At 48.5% G+C, this 21,907-nt stretch overlaps 1 protein-coding gene across 3 annotated transcripts in view; it reads left to right on the top strand.

Annotated features, from left to right (window-relative positions):
- The window catches only part of Csmd2 (CUB and Sushi multiple domains 2), a 546,044-nt gene that overhangs the window by 57,514 nt on the left and 466,623 nt on the right, over positions 1–21,907 (top strand). For all 3 annotated transcript variants that reach the window (XM_048815794.1, XM_015485297.2, XM_048815793.1), the window contains exon 2: positions 563–779. In XM_048815794.1, coding sequence (XP_048671751.1) covers positions 563–779 — 217 coding nt within the window. The remainder of the gene's footprint in view (positions 1–562; positions 780–21,907) is intronic.

The raw sequence follows: 21,907 nt of genomic DNA on the forward strand, positions 1-21,907 counted from the left end.
GAGGCCGGGGAGGCCTGGAGGGGTGGGGTGGGAGTCTTGGGACCTTCACAATGGGAAGTTTCCAGTGGAGAGAGGATGGAACAGGTTTGAGAGAGGCAGGTTCTTGGACAGTAGGGAAGGATGGAAGGAACTGGCCTGTGGGGAGGGTGACATGGCGATGGAGAGGGGGTCCCTCTGAAGGAGGAATGAGGACAGCTAGAAGGGCTAACTTTGGGATGAGGGGGAATCCCTTGATGGCTTCTCTTTTCTATGCAGGGTGGGAGGGCATTAGCTGAGAGTCAGGCCACAGGGAGGAGGTTCGAATGGCTCTGGGGCACTTTAGCCTTGGTGTCCTACCCCACAGACTTGTTCTAAGGCTTGACTAGAGCAATGCACAACCGACCACCTGGTCACAGGCCCCTTTGGTCTCCCATCTCCTGTTCCTCTGGGGCAAGCACACGGTTGGTCCCTAGGAAGCACCTGGAAAAGTGGGTCGGTGGTTCTTGAACACATTGCTTCCTTCTTTCTAGAAGCTTCTGTAAGTTCTTCTGGCCACACTGACTGCTTCCTTTCTTTCTCCCAGGCCAGAATTGCACGTTCCAACTGCAGGGTCCCAATGGCACAGTGGAGAGCCCAGGGTTCCCGTATGGCTACCCCAATTATGCCAACTGCACGTGGACCATCACCGCCGAGGACCAGCACAGGATCCAACTCGTGTTCCAGTCCTTCGCCCTGGAAGAGGACTTTGATGTCCTGTCAGTATTCGATGGCCCACCCCAGCCAGAGAACCTGCGAACCAGGTACCACCCTCTCTGCCCTCCCCATGGCACCCAGTTGGGTCCTCGTCCAAGCTGCAGGGAGGAGGAGGTCACTGGATAGGGCTGAAAGGCTCATGGTCATCAGCACTGGCTTCTGTTTTTATGGGGCTTTCCTTCCACTCCTCTGCTTTTTTGAGGCTCCTAATTTCCTTCCCCTATTTCAGAGTATCCAATCAGCAAGACTGATGAGTAGGGAAAATCACACGGAAAACATAAAAGGAGTATGGAGAAATGCAGATCTTTCTATTGAAACTGGCTTTGCACGTATGTGTGGGCATCTGTTGGTGTCTAGTCTTTGCACAGACAGAACTATTTTTTTTTCCCCTTTGGACCCCACAGATGTGGGGAATGCAGGCTGTGGGTGATGAGTATCTCTTGCATGATGCATTCAAAACCACGAATACTTTGCTGAAATTTGCCTTGCATTTGGGTGGCCTTGACTCTGAGTGTAGAATTGGGAGCTTGGCAGAGGAACGGACAAAGAAAATGTGGTATCTATACACCGTGGAGCTTCACTCAGCCACAAAGAAGAATGAGCTATGGCATGTGCTAGTAACTGGGTGGCACTGGAGAACATCCTGCTAAGGGACATAAGCCAGAAATTTTTTTTTCCTAGGGGAAGGCTAGACAATAAGTGAAAAAAAGTATTAGGGGGTCCCCCATGAAAATAGTAGGGAGATGGGCAGAGGATAGGAAGGAAAGTGAGGGGGAAGGAGGAGGGAGAGGAAAAGGGGGACGGCAGAATGAAATCGAGCAAATTATGCTATGTAGGTATATGAACATACCACAGCGATTCCACTTTCCTGCTTATCTATAAAGTACCGATTATGAAACATAAACCTGTAGAAGACCAGCAGAGTGGAAGAAGGGGAGCAAGGGCAGGGGCAAGGGGGGGAGGAGGACGTACTGGGAACCTGCACGTCTGCTGAGATGAACCTGCTGCGGTGGGTAACGGTGATGCGCTAGTAAAAGCACTTTTAGAAATTGGGAGTTTGGGTGAGTTCTCACCCTCTCGATGCCATGCCAGCAGATAAAAGACAAAATTGTGGAGCAGGTGAGATGGCTGTCCTGTGCCCCTGAATGGTGTCCCAAGGTGGAAAGATGACACACCAGGAGGGAGACAGGGCGCCAGGGCTTCCACCCTCTGCAGGAAGGGCAAGCATTTGGGGGTGAAGGCAAAGGCCCCAGAGTGGTAGCTCTGCAAGTGCTCCATCACAAGCCTGGCCCTGTCCTGTAGCCAGGCTTCCCCGCTCCCCGGGAACCAAGGGGTTAATGACTTCAGAGTCAAGGGAAGCCTAATTGCCTCTAATGGCTGGTGCATTAATGAGCTTTCCCAGCCCTGGGTTTCATCTCCAGGCTTTGTTTAAGATGCTTCTGAGCCCGGGCCTCTGGGTTCCCAGAGTGGGGTCACATCACATCTGCAGGGTGGACCCCGCCCTCTTCTCTCCCTCTCCCTGCCCTCTCGGGGCAGTGCACAGGTGAGATGGGAGGGCTGCAGCAAGGGTCCAACCCATTCAGGTTTAGACGTGGCTCATCCATCTTCCCTGGAGATGGGCAGAGTGAGGCACTTGCTAGGTGTTCAGTGAAACTACGTTAAAGGGACAAGAGTAGCCCTCGTTTTAGCCAGGTGTTCTGCCACTGTGACTAAAAGACCTTACCAGAACAACTGTACAGGAGGAAGGGTTCATTTAGGGGCACACAGTTTCAGAGGTCTCAATCCACAGACAGTAGGCTCCAGTCCCCAGGGCTCGAGGTAAGGCAGCACATCATGGCGGAACAGTGTGGTAGAGGGAAGCGGTCCACATGATGATCAGAAAGCAGAGAGAGAGAAAGACTCCACTCACCAGATACAAAATATATACCCGATAGCCAGGCCCCTAATGAACCACTTCCTCCAGCCACATCCCACCCACCTCTAATCACCATCCAGTTAATCCCACCAGGGATTAATTCACTGATTAGGTTAAGGCTATAACCCAGTCATTTCTCCTCCAAACCTGGCATTGTCTCACACATGAGCTTTTTATCCAAACCACAACAGTCCTCTTTGCTCATTTGTCCCATAAATATTTCACAAGCACCTACTATGTCCTGGCACTGTCTGAGCACTTGTAAACACAGCAGTGAGCAAAACGAAGCCCCTGCCTTCACGGAGTGTATGTGCTAATGGGAAGACAGGTATGCACACACCCTGCCCATCACACTAGGGAGACCAAGCATGCACGTGGGGTCCAGGAGCGATGTTGGGGTTCTCTAGGGCACTGGGGGAAGACCTTTCTCAGGAGAAGACAGCAGAATCATGGAGGGTCACGCATGGCATCTCTGTCTGGGCATCTGGGGAATGCTTCCACGCTCTGGGTACAGGGAATATAAAGGCCTTTAGGAGGGTGGTCCTGCCCTGGCACAGCCCAACAGTCTTCCCTGGCCAGCCAGCCCAGTTTGAGAAGGAGGATCTGGGGTTCTTTGCCTTCACCCTGCTTAGTTAGATTCTTCACCTGGTCTGCTCATTTCAGTTCATTTCAGTAGTAGCCAAGGGCATGCAGGGTTTGCCCAGGGGAAGGCCCAGAGGATAATCTGAATAACATTGGAATATGCTGTCCTTGGGGGTGTTGGAGTGGGGCTTCTCTGGGGGTGTGGACCTTTGGATGGTTGTGAACATTTTTCTTTTTCCCTAGTTATTAGTCTACTTAGGTTTTCTTCTTCCTCATGAATCAGTTCTTGTCTGCATGTTTGTCTAGGGACTCACTCATCCTTACTAATTACCTGGCACCGTACCTGTCCATCTTTCCAGTGTCTGGGCTACCTCCCTTCCGCCATCTTCTCCTTGGCTTGGTGTTTCCTTTCTTTTACTCCATTAGTCTTTCCAGAACTTTGCCTATTTTATTGGCCTTTTTAAAGTCCCAGAGCTAGGGCTATCAATTTCATTCCTCTTCTATTATCTCACATATTGATTTCTACTTTTATCTTTATCCATTCTTTTCTCCCACTTACCTTAGGCCGATGTTGCTCTTACGCTGATTTCGTGAATTGAATTAGTTCCATTATTTCTTGTTTGATAATAAAAACATTAAGAGGCATTTTCCCCTAAGTACAACTTTGACCATATCCCATCAATTTTGATGGGTAGTTGTTATTTCAGAAAGAGTTTCTAATTGCAGTTTTGTTCTCTCTTTGACTCTAGGGGGTTTTTTTTCCCCTCAAATTTTCAAGTAATATTTGCTTATACTCAAAAAATATTACCTAGCTTTATTGCATTAAGATCGCATTATGATTTCTACTTTGGAGAATTTGTTGACTTCCCCCTCCTTTGTATAAGATAATTTTTGGGGTAAATGTTCTATGACTATTGGGAAAGAACAGATATTCTTCAGTCAAAGGGTAAAAATTCATGTTATTCATGACATACAGTTGCTCTAATTTCTTATTTGTGGGCTAATTGGTATTTGTCAAGACCAATATATTCGTCTCACATTTTAACTGTTTTTTTATTTTTCAGTTTCTTCTGTTATTTCTAAGTTTTAATTTATAGATTCGGATGCTATATCTTTGGCCCCTTAATATTTGTAAACATCCTATTTTCACAGTGAGTTTTATATTTTTTCAACATACAAATTATCTTTATCCTTCAAGTTTTTTTTTTTTTTTTTTTTTTTATACCTCCAGTTCTGCTTGGAATCGAATATTGCCAGGTTTCTCTTCCCATTTTCTTTTCCTTTTGAATTTATTGGGTCCATCTTTGCCTGTTCCTCTCTCTTTAATACATCTGTCATTGTCTAGGGATAGAAAAATAGAGTTGGAGTTTTATAAAAAAATTCTCACAGAAAATCTTTATTCTTTAACAGGAAAGTTTAGTCCCCTCACCTTTTTTTGGTGACAACTGATATATGTGCTTCTCTATGATATTTAGTGCTTTCTATTTTTAAGCTTTCTTGCTGTTACTTCCCTTTCCCTGTCTTCAAGTACAAGTTTTCTGTGCTTTTTCTGTGATTTCTATACTACAAGTGCTTCAAGTTACTTCTTTAAAACCTATTTTAAGCTGCATTTCTCTGTCAACATCCTGCCTTGCTAACCTTCTTAATGGAATCTCACTGGCTTTGCATCTTGGAGAAATGCCTTGGCATTCCGTGGCACGTCGGTATCTTGTCTCTTTTTCTTAGTTTTCAAGGTGGACGTAAATATGCTGTCTGTCTCAGGTCACTTTCCTGAGAATCTTGGGGTCAGGTGGAATGGGAGTTTGACATGGAGTCTTTGCTCTCCATCTTGAGCTAGAAATTTCTCTTATAAAAGCTTTTACTGTTTTGATGCCGCTGTGAATAGAATACTTTTAAAAATCTGATTTGTGGACTAGTCAGGGCCGATAAATAGAAATGCAGTTGATTTTTGTATATTCACTCACGTCCTATGATCTTGCTGAATTCATTATTAGTTCAAATAATATTGTTTGTATCTGTGAATAGTAGCAATTTTTGTTTCTCTCTTCTAGTGTGGATGCCTTTTCTTTTTATTTTTCCTTTTTTTTATGACTGCATTGATTAGATCCTCCTTTGAATTGCATGGAAATGGTCAGAGCAGAAACTTTGTCTTGTTACTGATTGTAGTGGGGGAAATATTTAGTTTTCCACCGTGATGTATATGTTATCAGTAGATATTTTGTCAATACCCGTCTAATAAAAGTTTTCAGGCAGAGGATTTGGGCCTGGTCTGGCTGCAGTGTGGAAGTCACCTTGCGGGTGGGGGAAGACTGGCAGCTGTCAGGCTGGGCAGGAGATGGTGGTCGCCTGGGTTAGAGCAATGGAGAAGAAAGACGTGTGGGTTTGTGCGAAGTTAAAGAGTCGCCTTCGGAGTCAGGAGTGGACCTGTGGGGACTGTGAACAGAAGAAAACAAAGGAAAGGAGGGTGTGGGGGACTGTGCCCTCTAGCTGGGCAACAGAAGACAGACCTGACCATCCTGTGGTGAACTCCCGTCCCCAGGAAAAAGTGTCCTTCTGGCCTACCATTTGTCACACTGACGCTTTTCCTCTCTCGGCTAGCAGAACAGGTGGGCCACTTCTTACCTTATTTTCCTGTGAAGTGGCAGGGTATAATAGATGGGGACAGACCTAGACGTGTACCTAGTAAAGCTCGGTATTTATTTATTCATTTTTTTTTTTAATTTTTTGCAGTGCTGGGGATGCCTCTCAGGGCCCCCCACATGCTAGGCAAGCTCTCCACCTTGGAGCTACATCCCCAAGCCCTAAGGCTCTGCATTTATTAAAATTTTGAACTCATGCAAAGTTTGGTCTTCCCCAAGCCTTATCTGTGAAATGGAGGGGACAGTGACCCGTCTGCCGGGGTGGTTATAAGGGATCCCTCAGCTGCAGATCCTTAAGTGGTTCTTAAACATCGTTTGCATCTCTTTCTGTCCTGTGTGTAGGATCTAGTGCTCAGTCCTTTCTGGGGGCCCTTGGGGCCTGTCTGATTCTCCATCTGTGTCCTCCCTGCAGACTTTTGAGATTGGAGAACTTTGGGCATGGTAGAAAGACCACGAAGAAAGCCCTGGGCTCAGGGAGCCATTCATTTTGCATGCAAGGAGCCATGCATATGCATGTAAAGTGTATTATGTATCACACGCATGCATGTAAGGTGTACATGTGCCATGCTTCATGGGTATGCATGTAACATCTATGTATGCATCATGTATATGCATATCGTATTTGTACACCATGTTTATGTAAAATGCACATGCCTGTGTGTGCATGGAGTATGCGTGTGACGTATCGGCGCGTTACTGATTCCTCCATAATCCTCCCCACCCCCCAGCCATCTCCTCCTAGGCAGATGGTGGGACAGGATCACCAAGAGGCCTGCAGCAGGTTTCTCTCTGCTTGTGTCACCTGGGAGCTTTCTGTACTTATTCTCTGAAACTCAACAGGCACATGGTTAGCAGTTGCTGTTCTCACTGCATTCTTAATGCATCTCTCTTTTCTCCCCTTCCGCCCAACACTCTTGTCTTCTTACCTTATTTATGGATGTTGAAGAGTCACCTCTCGCCCTTTGAGGCCCACCGTTCTCCCACAGCTTGTTCCTGGGCTGCCTTGTGAGCAGTGAGCTCCCCCTTATAGAAACTAAGCCCCGGGGCTGGAGCTGAGCCTCCTGCTGTGTTCTCTGCCCTGTGGAGCCTCAGTGGTGGAGCCTCACTGCTCTTGCCCGTGCATGACGTGAGCTCGGGCTCCAGCATCTCCCAGCCAGGAGGGGCCGGCAGGTTGTTTGTGCTCTTACCCTCGGTGCCTCATCTGTAAAGTGGGTGCATCAGGATGTACCTCATTGCTAGTTGGTGAGAATTAAATAAAGTGTGTAAACTGTTTTGAACTACAGTAAGACATAAATAAAGGAACACGCATATGTTCGTAGAAAACAAAACTAGAAAATGTGATTAAGCAAAGGCAGAAACCTCCCATAAATTTGAAATTCATAAGGTAGAACAGCCATTCTCCACTGAAGGCAGTCTTGCCCTCCTTGACTGTGTTGGGGGACACTTGGCTGTGTTGAGACACTTGGCCATGTTGGGGGACACTTTGGGTTGCCACAGAACTGTACAAGTTCAGGGGTGCTAATGGCATCTAGTAGGCTGGGGCCCAGGACATGTTGAACACCCCACATGTACAGGACTGTGGCCCATGGCAAAGACCTAGCTGGTCCCCAACGTGGTAGTGCTGAGCTCGAGAACCCGAGTTTGGTCCATTTGAGGAGTTACAGCCTTAACTTCAGACGTGCATGTCCTCTAATCCTCCTTCTATGTCAGTGACCTTGGGCAACCCAGTTAACCCACCTGAGCCTCAGTTTCCCCTTCTGCAAAATGGGGCAACCTCAGCGATGCTGTGTCCTGACAGCCTCACCTGGCGTCGCCGATGCAGAGCTGCCAATAGGCACGGTGCACACAGCTTGTGCCATATGCAGATGCCATTCATCTCCCAGCGCCTCCCTTTTTCCATCAGGAGTTCAGAGCCATCTCCTTGAAAGCGTCTCACATTTCATCTAGTGCTATTCACAGGCAGCCACATCCCAGGGTGCCAGAAGGCAGCGTCTGGCTGCTTGAAATTAAATTTACAATAGAAGCTGATCAGATCCTTCTCAGAATGGATCAGGGTGGGGGACGGGGTAGGAGTGCTTCCTGAAGGCTGGGAAGCCCTGTAGGAGTTTGGAAATTAGCAAGAAAAGAACAAAGAGCCTTCCGGATAATGCAGAGTCAGCCCTGCCTGGAGGAATTACTGAAACAATCCCCATGTCTCTGCTTTGGCCCAATTAGATGGCCTTTCCGTGCTGGCACACATCCGATTGCATTGCTGTTAAATGTGGGATGAAGTTTTTCTAATGGAACACGAGCAAACAGAATCTATGGAGGCGCTGCTAATAAACCGCATCGCCGTGTATCGGAGGGTTTATAGGGTGCTAGTGATGACGGCGCCCGTTAAGCACAGCTAAGCATCCCTTAATTTAGACGTTTGGGCTCAAGTTATGGGAAACACTATGACTCGTTCCCCTGCTTCCTGGCAATACACATTCTGTCATCAGCCTAAGGTGGAATGCAGTTTCTGTCATTTGGAGCTGGTTGCAGATTTCGCTCAACTGGCGTTAGACACCTGTTTGGAAGTTGTAAAAATCTACAAATTTGCCAGATTTACTGTCAACTTATGAATACGTATCACAGCAGAGGCCCCCAAAGGACCTGCCTGATGGATTCCTTACGAAGTGTGCCTTGCACATCAATAGGGTTGTCCTTGGAGGGTCCTCTGCCCAGAGTCCTTCAGGAATGTGCTCTGGTGGACAAGAGGTGACCAAGAGGACGCAGAGAATGAGGGGAACGTCCTTGTTTAGGACTGAAACAGAGCAGAGACGCCGGAGAGGGCGAGGAAGACATGGTGACACTGAACACCCATTATGTGCCTGCCACACATTCGTTGATTCACTTGTCATTGATGATTTGACATTCATTGAATGCCTACTGGGAGTGCCAGGTGTTGGAGACACAACAGTTAACAAGACAGCTTCTGCCTTCAAGGAACTTACAGGATCTTGAGGGAGACAGATGCGGGATCAGGCAGACAGTGGAGCTTGATCAGCTCGGGGACCCAGGAAGCCGAGGCTTGTCTGTAGGTCTGTGATGCCCTGGCTCTGGCTGCCCCCCTGTATTTGTTTATCTCTTACTGACCCTTCATGTCTCAGCTCAGTGGTCACTTCCTCACCCAGGGAATCCTTCTTGGACACACCTTCCCCACCTCCTGGCCTAACCATCCTGGAATACCTGCTCAGATGGCCCCACATCCATCCTTTGTGGTTTCCCATGTTCATGGTTTTTCAACACATGTCCATCTCCCATCAAGACAACAAGCTCCATATTTACAGGAACTCCTTCTCTTTCACTTTCCACTGTGACTCCAGGAACTAACACAGTGCCTGGCACATAGTAGATGCTCAACAAATATTTCTAAAGGGAGTGAATCAATGAATGTTCTCAGAAGGAAGGAATCCCCGATAGGGCATAGAGGGAGGGGTAAAGGAAGTGTTTCAAACGGAGAAAAGAGCATGCACACGGGTCCAGGAAAAAATCCACAGGAAGGTGACCTGCAGATTGACAGATTAATGAAGATTGATTCCCTGTAGCAGGAGTGTAGTGGGAAAGTGGGAGAATGGCCAGGGCCAGATGACCAGGGGCCTTGTGGGAGCCTGACACACATCCCAAGAGAGGTGGGGACATGCAGTAAGATTTTAACTTGGCATTATGCATGTCATCTAATCATTCAGCAACACGCTCCTAAAGTAGTGGGTAGTTACTAAACCTGTTAAGTAAGCATCCAAGGTCTCTAATCTGCTAAATGGCTAGAGGAGGTGGGAACTATGGTCTCTTAGAGCCAGAAACCAGGCTTTTGCCCACCCACGATGCCTTCTTACTGCTCTGGTTTCATTGCATGGATTTCATTTCCCAACCCATTTTCCTTTCTCAGCAGTTTCTCTGAAATAGTCAAAGTCATGGGCACTCGCCACATTGGAAAAGTCAAGCAGCACACAGTGTACAGAGAGAAAAATTCCCAGTGCCTCCTCTTCCAGGCCCTTGTCCCAGCCCCATTCCCCAGAGGTAACCACTGTTAACAGTTTGGTAGGTGTCCAATTTCTTTTTAAATAAAGATTCATTAGACTGCCCATGAGGCTTATTGGGACATCCATCAGCCCTTTAAAAATTGTTCTGATGAATTAAGTGTAAACTAATTAGAAACACGGATTCAATTACCCTCGAAACACACAAGGGTTTAATAATTAATAGGAAGAGGGCTTGAGGCCAAAGACATTATGGATTTTATCAAACCCCTAACATCAGAAAAGTAAATATGCCTGATTCACCCTAAACGCTGGCAAATTTGCATCCTGAGGCAAACCCTATGGTGGGAGCTGTGTATTTCATCAGGACAGTTATCTGTGACGAATAAGGAGGCGGCTGAGGTGGGCTTTCAAGGTCAAAATCAGCTTTACTGCTGGACAGAGCTTCATGGGACAGACTAGCAGCCCACGGAGCAGGGTCGCTACCATCAGCTTTCTTTCGGATCCTTCACCAGGCCAGCCCTGGAGTGGGAGGATACCTGTTGAGGTCCTCAGCAAGGTCACCATCCCCAACTGTGGGCTTGGAGCATCTGGGACGTCCTACAGGGCCAAGGAGACGAGACAGGATTTTTAGGAGCAACCCTCAGTTTGCCCCTTAAACTGTGAATTCTGATGATTCAGACGATCTTAGAAGAGGGTCAGGAGGTTGGAATGAAAATTTACCTGTAGCATGCCACGTGCTTTTGATGCTGTATTTCCATCTTCGTGATCTTCCTAGAAGTAAGAATTATGACCTCCATTTTAATGGCTAAGGAAACGGAGGCCTGGAGAGGCTGGACACATCGTGGCACATATTCCAACTCCCAGATCTGCTTCACACCCAAGTTCACACAAGTCAGCTGACGGGGATTTGGAAGAGGAGGGAGTGGGGTCTTTCAGGCTTGGGGTTCTGGAAAGCAATTGCACTGACCCATGGGGTACCATGTGCTCCCTCATCTACTGCCAAAGTGGGGGTCTGGGCGGACGTGGTAGGGGGAGGGGTTGGTAGCAGGTGATTTACAAAGCCAGGTGGGCAGCAGTGTCGGGGTCCTGAGCAATATTTTCATTCACAGTAGGAACCTGTGGTTCAAGGTCAAAGTCAATTTGTAGCAAAGACTCACCTTGTTCATTTGCCAAGCCTGCTGTTCAGTAACAGGCAAGATATAGGGTCCTGTGGAGCCCACGGCTCAGGCCCAAAGTCTGAGCTGCCGGTGCCCCTTCTCAGGAATGCCCTGACCACGGTGCCTTGTTGGTCAGAGATTCAGCATTCCCTCGAATGGAGCTGGCCACCTCCAGGCTCTCATCTGCACTTCCTTGCAAGTGGCTGCCCACTGGGCTTTGCTGAGCTAGGACAGCATCCTCTTCTTGATCCTTAACTCTTATTTCCTGAATGTTTGTGGCAACAGAAATTGCTGTGCCAAGGACCCAGAGAACCCAGGGATGTTGTCCTCAGGGTAGAGGCAGGTTTGGACTTGTAATTAATCATAGCCTTACCTTCGTTTCTTTATTGGCAGAAATGGTCCCCAAATAAGCAGATGCCCAAGTGTTGATTTCTTTATCTCTAGGAAAGACAGTTAAATCTAAAGGAAAACCCACTGTTATCCTTTAAGCGAACCAAGAGCCAAATTATTTCACTCTCAGGTGGATGAGCTGCCTTGTGGTACCAAGAGCCAGGACTGGCCCCTGGAGACCAGACCACTGGTTTCTGTATGATTGTCACTCATTCCTGTCCTTTTTCAAGGCCAGCTGTGTCCTTTTGACTTACAAGATGTGGATCAAAGTCCAGAAGAGTGCCACAGCCACCTCCAGTCCTGAAATTGTGTGACCAAGAACACCAGGGATGTGTGAAGATGGGCTATACGGTGCCCCCATGGTCTGGGGTTGTTTCTGTCCACTCAGGCCCTGCTCTTGGCTCCTTTAACAAAGCCACCCTGTGTCTTTGGCTTGAGGGCCCATTTTCCCATTCCATGTTAAGCCGTGTGGCAGGGAGGTGAAGAGCCCACCAGCAGTCTTGCTCCTCTTTTACGATGAGGACCCGTCAGGGGAAGAAGATACCCAGCCAGAGGTAATAGTTCCTAGCCCCACCAGGTGGGGCCACCTGACTTAGTGGTCAGGAGAAATGGACAGAAGCAACATGCACCCCTCCAGACTTCACCCCTCCAGAGCTCAGGAAACCTCCCCTGTAGGCCTCTACTGTCTCTCCTCCCCTCCAGTCAGAAGCCAGGAGAATCCTGGATGCTGAATGACTCCATGGAGCAGAACTGACCCCTTCCCACCTACTGCTGATTGACAGGGTTTTACGCGAGTGAGAAACCAGTTTGCCCATGAACTTAGCCCTCTGGGAGTCCAGGGTTTATCTGTCACTGCAGCTAGAGTTTCCTTAGCCATGGGCAGCTCTGAGTCCTGGCATTTAGAAATGCCAGGTAGGTGGGGATTCAGGACAGCAGAGTCCATTCACTTTGCAAAACTGACACGTGGCCATATTTGCTTCCGGGGAGATGAAGCTCGTGGATGGTCTGGCCTTTGTGCCTAAGCATTAGGCCATGACGGAACTGTAAGGTGTGATTTTTTTTTAAGCATTTTTTTGGTGCTCCTGACATGTTCTGGGTTCTTCTTGGCATTGAGATAGGTTCTGGTGATCCCTAGCCCACATCCTGGAGTGTGGGGGTTGTGTTTAGAGCCTGTCTACCTGGGTTCAAGTCCCTGCTCTGCCTCTCGCTGGCAGCATGACTTTGAGAAAGCCACTTTGTCTCAATTTCTACATCTGCAAAGTTGAGTTGTAACAGTTCCTGCCTCCTAGAGCATTTGTGGAGATTCGAACCTCCCAGGTTTTACATACCCAGAAAATTCTGGACAAATGGCAAACGCTCAGTAAATGATATCATATTATAATTATTGTTCTATCCAGAAGTTCGTCTCTTCCAACTACCTTCTCTGTGCCTCCCTGGCCCAGCGTCATCTCTTGCCTTGGTGACAGAACAGCCTGGTCCTGGTCTTCCCGATACTGCCCGCGTTCCCTCCAGTATGGCCTGATACCGAAGCTCAAGGAGCCTTGCATTTATTTATTTATTTATTTATTTATTACTTTTCTAAAGAATAATCATTTAATCAAAACAAAAACAAAAATAGTTTTAATTTATTGAAAAGTTGTGAAGATAATGCAGGGAAGCCCCACGTCCCCCATCCCAGCTCTTTCCCTTATTGACATCTTATGCTCATATGGTAGGTACCTTTGTCACAGTAATGAGCCAATATTATTAATTGGCACGGCACCACCCTATTTTTTTCTTTTGGGAGTAATGATTCCTTCTGCATGGTTTTTTAGATACAGTTAACTCCAGTTATCCATAGGTTCAACCAACCGGGGACCAAAAGTATTCAGAAAGAAAACCTGTATCGGTAATCAACGTGTACAGATTTTTTCTTGTTATTATTCCCTAAACAGTACAGTATAACGATTATTTACATAGCAATTACATTGTATTAGCTACTATTAGTTATCTACAAGTGATTTAAAGTATATAGGGAGATGACAGAAGATTCTATGCAGATACTACTAATCACTTTTTTGGAGGGAGGGGGATTGAACTCAGGGGCACTTGACCACTGAGCCACATCCCCAGCCCTATTTTGTATTTTATTTAGAGACAGGGTCTCACTGAGTTGCTTAGTGCCTCACCATTGCTGAGGCAGGCTTTGAACTCTTGATCCTCCTGTCTTAGCCTCCCTAGCCACTGGGATTATAGGCGTGCGCCACTGTGCCCAGCCCTATTCATCACTTATAGGAAGGGCTTGAGCATCTGAGGGTTTGGGCATCTGTGGTTGGTCCTGGAACCAACCTCCTGTGGCTAAGGGAGGATGACTGAATTTAATGTCATCCTGGGGTAGACCTCATGCTGGTGTCCATACCGTATCCTCAGCAAGAGTCACATGCCTGGTATGTTCTAGGCCTTCGGACACTCACTGTGTTCCTGAGGGGTTTTGGGTGGAGATGTGGTAAAGGATGAAGGGGGTGAGTGGGACCCTCCCCTGCCCACTCCTCCCAGCCTTTGGACCCCAGTCCCTGGCCTTATCTCACTACTCCTCTCCTCTCATAAGAATTTAACAAAGATTTCATCCCATCAGTATATCTCAGACATCTACTGTCATAGAATTCTTTCCTAGGCTCTAATAATATGGAGAGGAACAGTAACCCAAAGTCCACGCCCTCACGGCCCTCGCATTCGGATGGGTCAGATAGACCAAAACAAAATAAAACTTCTAGGTCAGTGCTCTGGGGTGTTCATGCCCAGGAAGAGGGGAGTGAGGTTATAGAGGTGTTAATTAATAGGGTGGCCAACGAAGTTGTCACAGGAGAGGTGATTTTTGAGTTATAACCTGGAGTAAGAGTCAGTGTCCCCACCTATCTCCAGGTGGCTCCAGAGGGACCTGTTGTGTCAGATTGTGGGGCTCATTGGGTTTCCATTCTCAGGAAGGGCCCGACAGGTTTTATGAAGGAAATTTAAGGGCAACTTCTGGTGACAGGATGGACACTTGGGCATACACCATGGCACTGATCCTGCCTGGAGCTGCTTCAGTGGGGGTTCCCGGGGTGACATGGCAAAGGTAATGCAGACAGCAAAGCCTAGTCACGCTGGTGGTCATCAAAACAACTTCTGACCCCATCGGGATCCTGAGTTTCTTGGAGGACAGCAATGTGGTGTCTTCAGTTTGGCCCAAAACAGAAAATGTTCTCCTGCGCTGACACGGGCCATCCCCTCTGTACCTAGGAAGAGTGTGTCACTGTGCCCTCCAGATTCAGTCTCCCCATTACTGTTGCCACCTTTATCCTGTGATTAAGCAGTGACAGCCCTGTCAAAGGGCAGAAGGGAGGAAGCTTATACCTATGGTTCTGCTGTGGCACTGTAATTATTTGGCACCAAAGGGCTCTCAACTAGTGATCTGACCAATTCGTGATGCTCAGGCCAATTGGTGGAGATATATCCAACCTCCTCCTTGTCCAAAATTCTACAGCCACATATTACACGCAAGGCACATCTCAGACTTAGGTAAACCCTACAAAGCCAAGGAAATAGCCACAGATCCCAGCTCCGATAATCCAGCTGAGCTTCAATCATAACAGGACTTCACCAGTGTCCAGAGATAAAGAAATTCAGAAAGGTAGGAAGCTGTCAAAGCCCAGGGTGGGTGGGGGATGGAGACACAAAGACTTTCTGCACACCAAGACAGGCCTGAAAACATCCACCAACCACAAAGCTCCTCCTTTTAAGTGCCCCGTATTGATTATTGCTCCCCGGTTCTGTTTGATTGTTGAAGTTTCCCAGACACAGTACTTTATTTACTCCTCTCAACAATCCAATAAGCATTGTCTTCATATCATTTTGCAGAGAAAAATGCTGAGGGTCAGAATAAGCCCTATGCTAATAAGATGGTGAGTTGTCAGCACCTTGCCCCTGCTCTGAGCAGTGCCCTCCAGCCTCTTAGGGGATCTGTCTCGTGGGGGAGAAAGGAGAAAGCTCCAGGAGAACTGGCAGCCTGAACAAGCTTCCGTCCATGGGGAGCCGACCAGAGATAGGATTCTTCTTCGCCAGCCCCATCTCCCTCCATATTGAAATGTACTTGAACTTGGGCACAAAGGAAGGGAGAAAACAATAGCTGTCTTTCTCTGTTGGGCTCATCCTCCAATGTAAGCTGGGCAGAGGCCTTGACATGGCAAATTATTTGCAGCATCCCGGAGGAGTGGGCTCCTTCTATTTTGGAGTATGTAGAAGAGTAAAGATTTTCCTTAATTAGATAGTGCCGGATAGATTTAATTAAAGCTTCAAACCTGCAATTTTCTTTGTTTGATTGATCAGTTGGTGCTGATTGCCTGGAGTAATTATGAAAGGGGAGGTGGGGTTTTCAACGTCGGAAGGTGATAAGAAGCGGATTGAGTTGACTCTTGGGTACGCAGGTTGCCCGAGTGGTACCGAAAAGGTCTAAATTGCACAGATGCATGTTGGCTGGTCAAATGGAAAATAAGCTGTCTAAATTACGCTGTTGTCTAAATCATGTTCCTGGCTGAGGTGTCTCTATAGGAAAGTTCATTTTTCCTTCCTTTCTCCAAATATGATCACGTCCCTGAGACAAGGCAGTATCTTGTTATTTTTTTCTTTCTTTTATGAAATAATTGAAGCACATGGTTGGGGGTGCCTCAGGATGGCCTTTTGCCGTTTCTAGAGCCTATTGGGGGGTCGGGAGAGAAACACAGGCCTTCATCATCTCAGTGAGAATTTATGGAATCGAAAAAGAGATTTGAAGTCGGGCAGTCCTGGATTCAAATTCTGGCTCTACCATTGCTGGCTCTTAGACCATCAGCAAGGACCCTTGAACTTCTCTTTCTCATCTGCGAGGTGGGAGAGTGAATGAATGCTCTGTGCATTTAAGCATGCCCCCCCCCCGCACACACACACACTCCAAGCAGGTGATACTGGTACAGGGAGGGAGTCCTGGCTCCAAAGAGTGGCCACATTCATGAAGCCCTGAGGGCTATAGTCTGAAGAGTGTCACGTGGGCCATTTCAAAGCTTGGTGGAGAAACTGTTCCCTTTTTCTTCTGAACTCATCAAACCTCAGGAGATTGAAGTTAATTCTCTGTTACACTCGGGGCGGGGGGTGGCGGCGGTGGCGGGTGGGGGGTGGGTTAAGGACAGTGATCAAGACTGGACAGCATAGAAAAATGTTCAGGTTAAAAAACAACCACAGGCTGTAGTATGGCCCATGCATGACATATATACATTGCTATGTAAGGACACCGTACACACGTGGACAAGGCAGGCAGGAAATACTGCCATGGGCTAATTATATAGGCACGAAGATGGCTTTTGTTTTTTTATCTTTTGTATTTGATTTTTTTGGTAGCGTTGTTATTGTGTTGTCTTTACAATAGCAATGCATTTCCAATTGATCCAAAGTTAAATGTAAAAGAATAGGGAAAAGCATACATACATTCCTCCCCACCCAAACCCAAAGACAGCCATGGGCAAGCTCAAGTGTATCTAAGCGAGAGTGACCGGAATGAAGAAGAACTTAGTTTATGTTGTAAGATGGACAGTGAAGGACTCAGAGCGTTGACTCAGGCAGAAGGCTCTTAGGGGACACGAGGACTGTTGTTGAAGGCCTGGGGAAAGGTCACAAATTCTGACAGCAAATGTGGCTCTCCAGCTGTCAGATGGACATTGCCGAAGAGCAAACCCCAAGCCACTTCTCATGTGTGTCTAGCTAGAATTGGTGCTTCCTGCTTGGGAGGCACTGATTTCCTGTTTTTAGAAGCATCAGTGCAGAGGTTGAAGATTCTGGGGATGCCCCTTTGAGGGCCACAAGTCTCCCATTCCCACCCTAACCACACAAGGGTGTGGGGGCGAAGCTCTACACCACTGATGCTCTACCTGGAGATCCCGCTCCCTCAGCCCTGACTTCCTGGGGTACCAGACACTGTAGGTGGAAGCCAGGGGGAGGAGTAAGTATGTGCAGTTTGAAAAAAAAAAAATCAATCTTCAGAATGACTGTTGATTTCACTTGTTTTCATTCACTTGATTCTGAAGCTTTAAACCACATTAAAGAAGGGGTGATTCTTCATGTGGATCATAAGAGACCCCAGGTTTTTCCAAGGTTGACAGAGCAATCTAGGTGGGGGCTTCTCGGTCTTGTCTCTTGCATGTGGACCATCTGGGATTCTGCCCAGTCAGCTCAGCGGGTCCAAGGGAGGCTACGCTCTGCATTTCCAATGAGGTTGCAGGTATCCGGATGCTGTCAATTTGTGGGCTACTCAGCGTCTTCTCTGAGGCCTTTCCAGCCGTCTCTGGGGGGCCCTGGGCTCCCCCAAATGGCAGGGTGTTGGTTGCTTAGGTTCAAGTCCTCACCACATCCTTTACAGAGTCTGTGAAGTGCAGAGGAGTCAGGTCAGGTGGCGGACCCACCTGACCCAGGCAGGGCTGAAAAGCTGCATTTGGGCAGCACTGGAGCTACGCAGACGTGGTTCAGGTTTACATCTTCTGTTCAGGTTTCTGTTTGTGTCCATATCTGTTTATCCTTTGCAAATAATGCTCTGTTGTCTTAATCCTACTTTTATGGTTAATGATGTGTGTGTTTCACTCCGATCGAGCGTGGGATTGGAGTAAGCATATATTTCTCAACATTTCCCCCTCTAATCACCACTCAGAGCCGTGAGTCATGGAGAGAGACGATGTGGGAGCCAGCAGGGCTGTTCTCGGAGTCCATCCCCCGTGCCGGCCCCCTCTGGCCACCCCATCCATCGCCATCCTGGTGCGGGTGAGCACGCATCCTCACGTGTGTCAAGCTGGGAGCTGAGGGAGCTGGGGCCACTTTCTCCATGAATCTGCGAGGGCGTGACAGGCCTGCCGATACCATTGATCGATCGCTGCCCCGCTCCGAGCAGAGTTTCAGTCTCATTTCCAGCAATTTGTGATGTTTCTAATTTGATTGTTGAATATCGCTCTCTACCGCCCCTGCTCCCGTTCCGCGGCAGGCAGTGCCTTCTGATCTCCAGTCCTACGCCCATTCTAACTCTCAAGAGGCTCCATCCATACCAGAGGGTGGCCAAGCGCTTAGCCTCCTGGGCCCAGGATCTTTGTACCTAGGACAGAATGACCCCTGCTATACCTGACCCGCTGGCTGGTCCATCCCCAGCTTGCCCGGAGCCATGCCCCCTTGGGCCAGGACCAGACCCCATGTGACTCGCTAACCTACTTTCCCAGCAGCTGGATTCATTCAGCTCCTGGCTCCTGACTCCAAGTCAGACTTGGCCCCAGGGCCTTTGCATCCACAAGCCTTGGACCTCCAGCTTCCCTGCATGCCCCACCCCACCAGGCTGTTTGCTGAACCCCAAACTTTACCCCACCTTCCATCTTTGTTTCTTATCCCTGTTGATTCAGATGAGTGTTTCCAGATGCAGAAGAAGAGGGAATGCTGAGAAGTGGAGATTCCAAGGCAGAGAAGGGGGTGCAGGAGGGAATGAGCTAGAAAGAGGTGGGATAAACCCAAAGCAAGGCTTTCAACAGTGGCTCTTGATCATAACGTAATACTCATGTGTGTGCAAGTGTCGGTGTGAGACATCTGTATACATAACATGTAGACTTGCTCAGCACTCTCCTTAGTTTGAAGTGCAGAGTCTTAGTTCGTGCTCTCTGCAGCCCCACAAGGTAGGCATGATGATCCCCATGGTGGAGATGGAACTTGGACCCTGGCAGAGGGTAGAGGTGAAGCCACTTGCCAAGGTCATGCAGCTGGTAAGTTGCAGAGCCAGGATTTGGACCTAAGCAATCAGACATCAGAATTCACAGTCCTGACCTCTATTCAATATCATCCCAAGCTCCTAACTGGCACCATCAGGATTATGGACCCTTCTGATCTTCTGAAGATACCCAAGGACTTTCCCCCAATAATATACAATATAGTCACTTAAAATTTTATATTTAATTTCAGTGGGTGGACTCACAAATTCACCAGGTTCAGAATATTATAGATTTATAGATCGTGTGTATGGATGACAAGAATAATCATTATTGTATACGTTTTAAGTATTTATCCTGTTCTGAGCACAGTATTAAAGACTCAGTGAATTGCCTCATTTATTCTTCACAATTCCATGAGGCAGACGCGGGTAAGAAGACTGAGGTTTGGAGAAGTCAAGTCAGTGTCCTAAGCCGAAGTGGCTAGTACACACCAGAGATGGACCTCAGCCCAGGTCTGCTACCAGGGTCAGGGCTCATCATCCAGCCAGCCTGCAGGAGGGGAGGCTGGTACCCTTGTGCATGGGAGATCCAGGCCTCAGGGAGAGAAGGGGCACTTTGGGGGAGGGTTTCTAATGGATGCTTCTGGATTCTTTTCTTGCCGAGAGATTTAAACCCAGTCTAGGCCTGATGGAGTCTGCTGTTTGGAATTACAGCTTCTGTGCTTATCTAGCAGTTTACACCATCTTTAAAGCTGGAAGACGGAGCAGGAAAGGGTTGCCAGACCTGAAGGCAGAACTGGGCACAGGAGGGACAAGGGAGGTTGGACAGGGGAGGGACACCACATGGAATGAGGGCCTGTAGGGGCCCCTCCTGTGAAGAGGGTCCTGTGTCTTGGCCGCTACAGCCACTTTTCATGCTTTGCTTCTCTGAAGACCATTAGTTGAGGTGTCAGAGAACAGAGCCTTAAAGGCCAGCAGAAGCACCAGAACCTTCCAGTGGGCCAGGCCGGGGGGAGCCAGGTCCAGAGGCAGATGCAGGGGTCTGCCTCGGCTGTCCCCAGGGATGGCCCCTCCTACCAGGATCTTGCGCTCACTGTCCTGCCCCCTGCCCCTCCCTCGGCCCTCTCCATCACCTTCCTCGTTCTCTGCGTCCCCCTGTCTGTGGCACTTCCAGGGTATGCCCTACACACGGCGACCATGGGACTTCTAGGCCTCGCCATTCTAAAGCATCTGCGATGAAGGGACCGTCAGAATGGGCAGGCTACTGTTTTGTCACCTGTCGCGAACGCCATGGACACCCCTGATGGATGTCATTGAATGTGTGACTTGGTAATAAAAATAGCTGAAGGCGTAAGGGTTTATTTTTAGGTTGGGTCCCAATGTTGCTGCCTCAAAGTGCCACCGCAGAGTCTCAGAGGACCTGACGGGTGCCTGCTCAGTCTTGCTCTGAGCTGTTGCCAGCATCTGGGTTCCTGTGAGGTCACAGGCCATGATAGGACATGGTTGTGTTGGTAGATGCATCAAGGTCAGGGGGTTGAAGGTGCAAAGTGCTGCTTCTCTCCTGCTTGACTTCCCTCCACAGGAGGCCAGCAGTTTCCCTGCACTGGGGTCTTGTCCCATCCTGGTGTCCTGCTGTGGGGGTGCCCTCATGAAGCGAGTCCCCTCACGAAGCTAAGCCAAAAGTTTCCTCATTTGGAAGATGAGGATGGTGCTCCCAGCCTCTTGGGCCATGCATATGGGTGACGATGGTGGTAACAGGATATAAAGGCCTTGAAGAGGTCTTGTGGAGCCGGGGCTGAGTGTGTGTCTCCGTGCGTGTTGGTACAGACGTGTTGCACTTATGGCCAGTCGTGGTGCCCTGTGACCCCCTGCATGCCTCTGGGTAACAATACTAAGGAATACTATTTACTGAGCCCTTACCACCTGCTCGGCACTGTACCTGCATTCAACCTTGTAAGTCCTACACGCACCCTATGAAATAGGTGTCTCCTTTGTATGGATGAGGAAGCAGAGGCTCAGGGAGGTGGAAGGTGGTGGTATCAGGATTTGAACTCAAGCAGTTGATCCCCAAGCCCCCCTCTTCTCACTAGGATGGCACAGAAGCAGCGAGCAGTGGCCCTCAGTGCTGAGAAGCCACCAGTCTCGTGGAGTGTCTGGATGACCCAAGAATGGGCAGCTGTCAGAGCCACAGGTGCCAGACTGTCAGAACGAGATGATGCCCCTGAACAGGCCTGGCCTGGAGCCTGGCGCATTGTCCAGCAGGATTTGTCCACCACAGCATTACTGACATCTAGGACCAGTGACAATGTCTGTGTTGGGGGGTTCTCCTCTACTTGTAGGACATTGAACAACATTGCCACCTGCACCCCTCCCCACAGTGCAGAAACCAAGCTGTCTTCAGACATTGGCAAATGTCTGCAGGGCATGGAGAATATAGCCATGGGAATTAGGAGTATGAGATTGCCTGTGCGTCAAGGTCTCTCCCCAACCCACGAGTGATGGTCTCTTATGCAGTTAACAGCACCAGGCCCAGGCCGTCCTCTGTGGTCTCCAGGATGCAGGTGGGTGGAGCCTTTGTGCATCTCAGCTCTGTGGCAGAGGTGGGGCTGGGGAGGACCAAGGCCATGAAGGTGAGGCTTGGCAGCCTGGACAAGGCCTTTTTATCCTTTTCCATTCCAAAGGTTCATGGCACTTTCCTGACTCCATTTCTGCAAAGAATCAATTGAAAGAGATCAAAAATGTGGCATCTGGAGAGTTTAAAATTAGAT

Source organism: Marmota marmota, unplaced genomic scaffold (genome assembly GCF_001458135.2).
Source record: "Marmota marmota marmota unplaced genomic scaffold, marMar, whole genome shotgun sequence".
Taxonomy (NCBI): domain Eukaryota; kingdom Metazoa; phylum Chordata; class Mammalia; order Rodentia; family Sciuridae; genus Marmota; species Marmota marmota.